General features: G+C 40.5%; 1 protein-coding gene across 2 annotated transcripts in view; it reads right to left on the bottom strand.

Moving 5' to 3' along the window:
* GFPT1 (glutamine--fructose-6-phosphate transaminase 1) overlaps window positions 1-11,050 on the bottom strand; it is a 66,737-nt gene that overhangs the window by 51,041 nt on the left and 4,646 nt on the right. For both annotated transcript variants that reach the window (XM_011985005.1, XM_011985004.1), the window contains exon 2: window positions 1,617-1,724. In XM_011985005.1, the coding sequence (XP_011840395.1) occupies window positions 1,617-1,724 (108 nt within the window). The remainder of the gene's footprint in view (window positions 1-1,616; window positions 1,725-11,050) is intronic.

An 11,050-nucleotide genomic window follows, 5' to 3' on the forward strand; every position in this document is an offset into this window, starting at 1 on the left:
CAACATGGTGAAACCCCATCTCTACTAAAATTACAAAAATTAGCCAGGCGTGGTGGCATGCACCTGTAATCCCAGCTACTGGAGAGACTGAGGCAGGAGAATCACTTGAATCTGGGAGGCAAAAGTTGCAACAGTGAGCCAAGATCGCACCATTGCACTCCAGCCTGGGTGACACAGCAAGACTCATCTCGAAAAGAATCTTGAAGAACATTAATATTCGAGCTGTAAGTAGAAGAAAGGAGCCTCCAAAGCAAACAGAAAAGAAGTAATCTTAGCATCTTAGGAAGAGAATAAGATGTGTTTTCAAAGAAGCTAAGGAAGGAGAGAATTTTAAAAACAAAGGAGTTGAGGAACTGACTTTGCATTACTAAGGAAAGTCAAGGAAGACAAATGCCCATTCCATGTGCCAATGTTAAGTGTACAAAAAAGAGTTAACATAGCAGGTGTGAAACTGCTATCCTTAGAAAGGCCTGTTTTCAAGGTTGGCCCTTCACTGGTATCTAGAAACTTCGTTTTTGGAAGGATTCCTACCACCCTAACCAAAAGTATCTCACTAAACAAACTGTGCAAACAATGTGATTTATGCTGAACATCTGCTCTTCTTTTGGGAGTCTAGAATTTTGGTACATGCTAGGCAGAGGGTGCCTATGTGACCAGCCCCCAATGAAAACCTGAGGCACTGATCCACTGGTGAGCAACTTGTGCCTAGCTTTCTCAAGACTTCACTTCATGCACCTTCTCCCTTAGCTGACTGTGCTTTGTATTCTTTTGCTATAATGAAACACAGCCATGATTACAACCAAATGCTGAGCCCTGTGAGTCCTCCTAGAGAATCATCCGATTTGAGGATGGTCTTAGGAACCTCTGACACAGTTGAGGGAAGGACCTAGGGTAGAATATAAAGTTACCAGAAAGTTATGTTTATGTGTCACTTATTTAAGATAGAAGAGGCTGGAATCAGTGGTTTGCCTGTAATCCTAGCACTTTGAAAGGCCAAGGCAGGCGGATCACTTGAGGCCAGGAGCTTGAGACCAGCCCAGGCAACATAGTGAGACTCTCATCTCTATAAAAACTTCTTAAAAATTAGCTGGGCATGGTGGCGCACAGCTATAGTCCTAGCTACTTAGGAGGCTGGGGAGGGAGGATTGCCTGAGCCCAGAGTTCGAGACTGCAGTGAGCTATGACCGTACCACTACATTCCAGCTTGGGTGACAGAGTGAGACCCTACCTCAAAAATAAATAATAAAAATAAGAAAAAAGAATCTGAGGCAAGTTTATATGCCAAAATATGAAATCAATGGAGAAAAATTAAAGTTACATGAAAGAAAAAAGAATTTACAGAGTAAGACCTTCATGAATTTTGTTTTACCACAATAATGCCCCATATGATGTTTTTACAATAATATTCTTAATAGAAGATCATCATAAGCAATACTCCACATAAATGGTAACACTGTTGAGACTACATAAATAAATCCTTTAAATATGATTGAGACAAAAATTCTTCCAATTTAATTTACTCAAAACAGATTTTAATAGTCTAGTCACCTAATAATAATAATAATAATCTCTATTTAAATAATCATGCAAAATCCATAGTATTTTTTTAAAAGTACCAGCAGAATCATATCCTCTGTACTCCAGTCTCTGAAGGCCTTTGATTAGGGTCTCCAAGATTTCTCGTCTCGTTCGAGGGACATGGTAGTTTAAGTAAGCAAATATACCTGCAAATAAGCAAATATTTAATGAAAAATTCTGATTTAAAAATCAAAATTAGCATAATTATGTCAAGTATATGAAAAAATGTGACGTTAGATTCTGTCTTTCAAACAACATTTCAAACCGTTTAAAGGCAATGGAACTTTTTCAAGGAAGAATTTCTCGTAAGTATAAAAAACTAAAGTAAACATGTCAAAATACATGTTTATAATTTTTTCAAAGAAGCTTATAAAGCTGGCTCCTTATTTTCCATGACTGCCATTTTTGTCAAGTGAAATTTAATTTTTTTAAAAACCAATTAACAAATTTATAGTTTATGTCCTATACACAGAGCATTTCGTTTCAAGAAAAAAATTTCTGAAGTAATTTAAGCAACATATAGGCCCTAAAATCTATACCAATGAGATTAATTTCGCTTACTTCCAATAACCATGCTATCAGTGACATTTAAGAATAAACGATGCGGCTGGGAGCGGTGGCTCACGCCTGTAATCTCAGCACTTTGGGAGGCCGCGGCGGGCGGATCATGGGGTCAGGAGATCGAGACGATCCTGGCCAACATGGTGAAACCCCGTCTCTACTAAAAAAATACAAAAAAATTAGCCAGGCGTGGTGGCGGGCGCCTGTAGTCCCAGCTACTCGGGAGGCTGAGGCAGGAGAATGGCAAGAACCTGGGAGGCGGAGCTTGCAGTGAGCCGAGATCGTGCCACTGCACTTCAGCCTGGGCAACAGAGCGAGACTCCATCTCAAAAAAAAAAAAAAAAAAAAATAAATGATGTGAAAAATACTCACCCCTTAAATAATTATGTAAAATAGTAAAAACTGACCAAATATATAACTATCTTAAAAGAAAACTGCTTGAATTACTTGTTTATCATATTAGCAAATGATAACCAGGTTAACAACTCCAGAAAATTCACAGAAAAAGAGCAATCATGTGGAAAAACAAAACTAGAAATAAAAGGAGTAATACAATGTGAACTGAACCAGATAAGCAAAGAAGTAACAGAACACAGGTAAGGGAAATCCACAGTTTAGGAATGGCAGCATGGGCATTATCTGAGGTTTTCTTTCCATGGTTGTGCTTTGGCCAGAGTGGACACAGCTTTAACATATCAAAACTGAAGACTAAAATATTTTAAAATACAAGTTCAAGCTGCTTATTTTAAAACTTCCCTTTTTCTTAACTACATTTCACTGTAATTCTGATTCATAAGATGTTTAAATTAATTCTGTGAGACAGAACTCCCAAAAAACTAGTCTTCATTTCCACCTGAAAAGAGATACTTACTTCTATAGAGTGTGATTCTACTGAAACATTTCAGCATACAAAAATAGCACATTGTTGATACCCAACAGGAAAGCTATAACATATATGCTGATCACCATGATCAATACAGTGCAATTTTCTCAAATAAACTATTATGCCCTAAAAAAAAGAAACTCACACATTAAAATCCAAAATAACCTGAAACAACGGTTTCAACTCTCCCCAAAGAAGTAGTTCCAGGCCAAAGACTTAAAGAAATCCTGTATTTCATTCAGATTAAAAAAAAAAAATACACACACACCTTACATTTATATTTTTTAAGCTTTCCTGTAACGTACAGTCATCTTACTTTCATAGCACGACCACCCTGTAGGGGTGGGTAGAACATCTATCTTACCTAATTCAAAAATAGAAAATGAGTTAACTGATATCCCAGAGATACCCACAAATAGCATTCCCAACCTCAAAGCACAGCAATTAAGATAAGGATAAACAACATGCTGCTTAAGGGTATTTCTAAAGAAAGAGTGGTAGCGTCACAGCCATGTACAGCTTCAAACTTTCAATGGCTACTCATGATATAAACACAAGAGGACAGTAGAAGAGTCTCAAGACCAACTCCACCCATTCAATTCAGAAGAATGAGTCTCCAGTTTTTGTTGTTACTTCTGTTCCTTCATAAAGTATCTGTAATATGAATAAGCCAATTACCCATTTGTAAATCAAACTTTGCACTCTTCACCCATGGGTCACTGATCTTTGAGAAAGATTAAACACCTACAGGTAACTATCAGTTAAGTATTTTAACCAGGCCATTAAAAGACAATACACAGAACACAAATCTTTTCTAAAACAATACTTTAATACAAATGTGGGACGGGTGCAGTGGCTCACACCTGTAATCCCAACTTTGGGAAGCTAAGGTAGGCGCATCACCTGAGGCCAGGAAATCAAGGCCAACCTGGCCAACATGGCGAAACCCATCATTACTACTGAAAATACAAAAATTGGCTGGGCACGGTGGCATGCGCCTGTACTCCCAGCTACTTGGGAGGCTGAGATGGGGAGAATCGCTTGAATCCAGGAGGCAGAGTTGTAGTGAGCCGAGATCGCGCTGCTGCAGTCCAGCCTGGAAGACAGAGTGAGACTCGTCTCAAAAAAAAAAGTGTGTAAAAAACTGAATCTGAACTAGTCCCCACCACTGTGACTGCATCAGCTAGAGTCCTTTAAAGACGGATACAATCTAGCTGATTTGAAAACACAAGCCTGTCGAGGACTGTTTGCAGTCTGTCCAGAGCTGACAAATTCTAACAATGCAGTACATCCAGAAAAACTCACTCCTAAACTCTTTTTTAAGAAATCTAAGTCTGATGGTAAAAGTAAAAATGTAAGCCGGATGGTAAAAATGAAAGTGTGACGGTAAACGATTTAAAGATTAAATATGTACATTAATTTGTTAAAACCATTTAAATGTTAACGATATAAAACTGTTTTTAAGACAATTTATAGACTCTACTTTTTTAAAAAGATTAATGCAGCAGGGCTGGGTGGCTCATGCCTGTAATCCCAGCACCTTGGGAGGCCAAGGCGGGTGGATCACACGAGGTCAAGAATTCAAGACCAGCCTGTACAACATGCTCAAACTCCATCTCTACAAAAATACCAAAATTAGCTGGGCATGATGGCAGGTGCCTGTAATCTCAGCTACTGAGGAGGCTGAGGCAGGAGAACTGCTTGAACCTGGAAGGCAGAAGTTGCAGTGAGCTGAGATTGTGCCACTGCACTCTAGCCTGGGCAACAGAGCAAGACTCTGTCTCAAAAAAAAAAAACTTAATGCAATATTAAATTCACTGTTTTTAATAATGTAACTCAACAACAGCATTCAACTTTGATAATACTTCTAACTTCAATCTCCTTGGTTTATAATGGCTCACTATATGAATCTTGAGAGCCTAAGAACATTTTGGCTGAGTGCTGTGGCTCACACCTGTAATCCCAACACTTTGGGAGGCCGAGGTAGGCGGATCACGAGGTCAGGAGTTCAAGACCAGCCTGACCAACATGGTGAAACCCTGTCTCTACTAAAAATACAAAAAAAAAAAAAAAAAAAAAAGCCGGCTGTGGTGGCACACGCCTGTAGTCTCAGCTACTTGGGAGGCTGAGGCAGGAGAATAGCTTGAACCTGGGAGGCAGAGATTGCAGTGCACCTAGATTATGCCATTGCACTCCAGCCTGAGCAAAAGAGCAAGACTCATCTCAAAAAAAAAAAAAAGTAATAGAGCTAGAAGAAGGAAGGGGATTAGCCTCAGACATACCTGATGAGGAAAATGGGAGCTAAGAAGTTAAACCTGTCAGTTTCATAGCCCTGTCCCTTGATAGCACTGCTAGCCCAAGGCATTCCACCTGCGGGGCTACTGGGTTAACTATAATCTTGGGGTGCCGAAGACAATATTGGCAGCAATTCATCAGGCACGCAGGGCATGTTCACAAGGGAGGCATTCACAACTCACAATGATGCTTGTTAGAGCAGAAATCGTTAGTTTGACCTCTATTTTCAGGTCTTTGACTTGTCTTATCAAAACTCCCAATAAACAGCTCTTGTTTTTTGTTTGTTTGTTTGTTTTTCTGAAACAGAGTCTCGCTCTGTCGCCAAGGCTAGCACCATCTCGGCTCACGGCAACCTCCGTCTCCCAGGTTCTAGCAATTCTCCTGCCTCAGCCTCCCAAGTAGCTGGGATTACATAGGCCGCCACCATGCCCGGCTAATTTTTTGTATTTTTAGTAGAGATGGGGTTTCGCCATGTTGGCTAGGCTGGTGTCAAACTCCTGACCTCAGGGGATCCACCCGCCTCAGCCTCCCAAAGTGCTAGGATTACAGGCGTGAGCTACTGCACCCAGCCTAACCTCCCAATAAACAGTTCTTAAGTAAGGTAATGGCAAAAGCCTAAAATCAACTTTCCACCACTCTTAGGTAATTGCTCTAAGAGCACACACAGTAGCTGTGTAAGCATAGATATATACAGCATAGGAGCTGCATAAGCACCCCCAAATCAGCATGTACTTCACAAGTGTAAGCTTTCTTACTAATGGAATATACTTGGAATAAAATAACTCTCTAACTGAAGGAGATGCTTGAACCTACAGACATCATTCTCAGAAAATGGCAACTTAAATTCAATGACAAAAAAGCATTTATGAGTACCTTGCTAACAAAATTTCAGAAGCAATCTGGATCACAGACCAGACACACCTGGTTGAAAGCAATGTAGCTGCAAATAAAGACTGTTAAACCTTATTGAAAAGAAAACTAAACACAACTGACTAGTCAAATTATTGAAATTCCTATGCCTGGTTGCATTTATGTCCTTATGAATAGGAAATTTTATTTTTATATATTTTATCATTTGACAGCTTCAATATTTTGGGACCCTAAACATGGTAACTTATCAGTGATAAGCGTTCAAATTCATTCTCTAAACTTAAAACTTCTGAATCCTAAATTCACCTATAATGTCACTTAAATTCTAAATTTGTTTTATTGTTCTTATAATGCTAGTCACAAATTAATTCATCATCATCATTAAAGATTCAAACTAGGCCAGGAGCGGTGGCTCACGCCTGTAATCCCAACACTTTAGGAAGAGAGGCAGGAGGATTACTTGAGCTCAGGAGTTCGAAACCAGCCAGGGCAACATAGCAAGACCCAGTCTCTATCGAAATTTGAAATAATAAGTAAAGATTAAAACTATACAGATGCTACAGAATTAATTGTAAAAATCTCTCCTTTCTGTCTCCACACAGGTTCCATCCCCTTTCTTGGAGATAGCTACTGTTAATTCCATACACACAGTTCCAGTCCTTCAGCTATAAATTTTTCTACAGACTGGGTACAGTAGCAGACGCCTGTAATCCCAGCACTTTCAGAGGCCAAGGCGGGAGGATCGCTTGAGGGCAGGAGTTTGAGATCAGCCTGGGCAATACAGGGAGACCCTGTCTCTACAAAAAATAAAAAATTAGGCATGGTGGTGCATGCCTGTAGTCCCAGCTACTTGGAAGGCTGAGGTGGGAGAATCACTTGATCCCAGGGATTCAAGGTTGCAGTGAACTAGTCAATATTATAATTACAGAATCACATTCTACATTCAAGATTTCTTTAAAATTAAGTATTATCTGAGATACATTTTTTTCTTTTCACCAGGGGCTCTGCTCTGTCACCCAGCCTGGAGTATAGTGGCACAATCCCAGTTCATTAAAACTACCACCTCCTGGACTCAAGTGATCCTCTCATCTCAGCCTCCCAAGAAGCTGGGACCACAGTGTGCCTGTTATTTATGTGTTTATTTATTTATTTTTCCAATTTTTGAGATGGAGTTCTGCTCTTGTCGCCCAGGCTGGGGTACAGTGATGTGATCTCAGCTCACTGCAACCTGTCTCCCAGGTTCAAGCAATTCTCCTGTCTCAGCCTCTGGAGTAGCTGAGATTACAGGCGTGAGCTACCACGCCCGGCTATTTTTTTATTTCTTGTAGAGATGAGGTGTCACCATATTGCCCAGGCTGGTCTCAAATTCCTGGACTCAAGCGATCCTCGTTTCGGCCTCCCAAAGTGCTGGGATTACCGGCATGAGCCACTGCACCCAGCCAAGATACACTTTCTCCAATCCTAAAAGCATACATAAAGACTGAGCGCAGTGGCTCATGCCTACAATCCCAGCACTTTGGGAGGCCGAGGTAGTTGGATGACTTGAGGTCAGGAGATCGAGATCAGCCAGGCCAACATGGTGAAACCCTGTCTCTATTATAAAAATACAAAAATTAGCTAGGCATGGGTGACGCGTGCCTGTCCCAGCTACTCAGGAGGCAGAGGCAGGAGAATCACTTGAGCCCGGAAGGTAGGGCAGAGGGTGCAGTGGGCTGAGATCGCACCACTGCACTCCAGGCTGGGCAACACAGTGAGACCCTGTCTCAAAAAAATAAAAAATTTAAAAGTCAAATAAAATAAATCACACATACAAAAATAACATATGAAGTGAAACAATTAAGACTTTCAATTATTTGTGTTTTTTTTAATCGGTTCATGTCTCCCCTACTTTATTGTAACTATTGCCACTAGAAGGGGCTCCATGACACGTCTCTTGCACATTTAACATTCTGGAGCTCAAATCACTAGTTTAAGTCCTGACATCTCTAATTATACACTCCCTCACAGTCTACCTATGTCATCATCTTTCTTGAGAAAAAAAAGCATGCACTTCCTGCTCACAATCTTCAAATATTCCATCTCTCTCTATTCTCTCTGACCATTCACATCAAATGACAATTTTTCATCATTCTGCCAAGTCAAATCCTCTGGGTCCACTGTGCTCTGACTCCTAGTCTCTAAGCATCTCTACATTGAACTGTAACAGCCACGCAGAACTCATCTATCCATTTCAGTCCACTTTCGGATGGGCCCTCCGAACTGCTGACCAATCCTATTAACTCATCACTTGCTTAACTTTCAAACCTCTCCTAGATATTATTTTAGAGTCTAAGCTACATACTACTCTCAAATCCTCATTTTCTCCTCCCAGCTTCTTTTTCATTTTTGGTAGATTCTTACTTTATAGAATTAATTTTTTTTTTTTTTTTTTTTTTTTGAGACAGAGTCTCGTTCTGTCACCCAGGCTGGAGTACAGTGGCGCTATCTGAGCTCACTGCAACCTCCACCTCCCGAGTTCAAGCGATTCTCCCACCTCAGCCTCTCGAACGGCAGCTGGGATTACAGGCGTGCATTACCACGCCTGGCTAATTTTTGTATTTTTAGCAGAGACCAGGTTTCACCATGTTGGCCAGGCTGGTCTCAAACTCCTTACCTCAGGTGATCTGCTCACCTCGGCCTTCCAAAGTGCTGGGATTACAGGCGTGAGCCACTGTGCCCAGCCAGTATTAAAGTCTTCATTTTCTGTTTTTGTTTTTAAAATATAGAGACAAAGTCTCACTATGCTGTCCAGGCTGGTATCAAACTCCAAGCCTCAAGTGATCCTCGCACCTCAGCCTCCCAAAGTGGTGAGTTTACAAGGGAGAGTCACCGCCCCTCACCCATCTTCTTTTCAACAGTTTAACAACACATATATTAAATACTTCTCATCCTTCCTTGTAACCTCAAGAGAGATATATTACACATGCTACTCTCTGGAGCTAGCCTCTCCCCTACTTGTAACTTAAAAAAAAAAAAACAGCCCTGCTCTGTCACCCAGTACCCAGGCTGGAGTGCAGCAGCACAATCATAGCTCACTGCAGCCTCAAACTTCTGGGCTCAATTCTCCCACTTCAGGCTTCTAAGTAGACTGGACTACAGGTATGCACCACCACACCTGGCTAATTTATTTTTTTTTATTTATTTATTTTTTCATAGAGATGAGAATCTCGCTATGTTGCCCAGGCTGATCTTGAACTCTTAGCCTCAAGTAATCCTCCTGCCTCAGCTTCCTGAGTGGCTGGGATTACAGGTGTGAGCCAAAGGACTGGCTACTTATAACTCTTTTTTTTTTTTTTTTTAATAACTGAGACATAGTCTCACTCTGTCACCCAGGCTGGGGTACAGTGGCATGATCTCAGCTCACTGCAACCTCCACCTCCCAGGTTCAAGCAATTCTCCTCTCTCAGCCTCCCAAGTAGCTGGGATTACAAGTGTGTACCATGACACGTGGCTATTTTTATATTTTTAGTAGAGATGGGATTTCACTATGTTGGCCAGGCTGGTCTCAAACTCCTGACCTCAAGTGATTTGCCCACTTCAGCCTCCCAAAGTGCTGGTATTACAGTTGTGACCCCTGCTCCGGCCCTTACTCATAACTCTTGATGAGTGTTTCTACAACTTTGTAAATACGGAACTCTTTTCTTAACATCAAAATATTCTGAGGCTCCTTCACAACAATGGGTTAAATGTTTATTATTCAATGATCTAGAACAATTTTTATTCAACTTACAGACAAAGTTATAAGCATATTAATAAGCAATGAACACCCTTTAACAACTTCAGGGCTTGTAGGTCCGGAACCACAGCTCTAGAATTCAACTTCTCAACACTCCCAGAGGACTTCAATCCCAAAATCCTCTTCTTTTTCGTATCACTTGCAGCCCTCCTCCTGAACACAAACTGAGACCCTTCTGCCTTGACATACGCAATTTATCTAATAATTTCTTCATAACTATATCCAATTAACTTCTCTGCAGTATTACATATGAATGACGTTTTTCTACTTTTACAGACTCTGTCCAAGGCAATATACTACTTTGGAACTCTTTTGCCTTTAACCACTGTTCTTTGGTCTGTTTTCCTGGCACTTCTATTTCCTCCTTCAATCCCTCTGGTAGGAGTTCTCAAACTATTTCCGCCTCCATTCACTGACAGGTAACACATGCCATCAATGATTACCTCTCACAGTATACTAATTCTCTATAAGCTGGCACTATTCCTCAAAGTAAAAGTCCTGCCCCAACACCCAGAACATTCCTGACCTAATGCAGATACCCAAAGCCCAGAGCTCTCCAGTCTCTAAATTTCTACTCATTCTACTTGTGGTCTACGACATGGCAATGAACAAGGACTGTGTATTTTCACTTGAAGCTGTTGCATGTGCATTCTTTCCTCTGATCAGGCAGCAATTCCTTGAAGGCAACTCTCTTATTTTAGTCATCTCTGTAAAGGGCAGAGTGCCAAGAATAAAACCATCATTTCAAATATCTGCAAGTATCTTCTAACACTTTCTAGGCACCTGAAATATACAGTCAAAAAATTCCCAAACCACAGAAACAGAACACTATTTCACCGGATGCTAAAAAGGAATGAAGTAAAGAAGGTTTCATAATTAAAGGTTTAAGAATTACCTGGTTAAATAAAGTTAGGTATATATTTAGAACTTTCTAGAACCTTTAATCTCGTTAATTGTGAATCTCCAAGAGCAGAATTTCCCAAACTTGTGTTACAAAACCCTTTCCCGCCTTCTACTGCTCATTACCAGAAACTATTAATCTCTATTTCCAGGGGACAATTGAAGAAATGCTTTTTTTTTTTTTTTTT

The sequence above is a fragment of the Mandrillus leucophaeus genome, unplaced genomic scaffold (assembly GCF_000951045.1).
Source record: "Mandrillus leucophaeus isolate KB7577 unplaced genomic scaffold, Mleu.le_1.0 Scaffold279, whole genome shotgun sequence".
In the NCBI taxonomy this organism is placed as follows: domain Eukaryota; kingdom Metazoa; phylum Chordata; class Mammalia; order Primates; family Cercopithecidae; genus Mandrillus; species Mandrillus leucophaeus.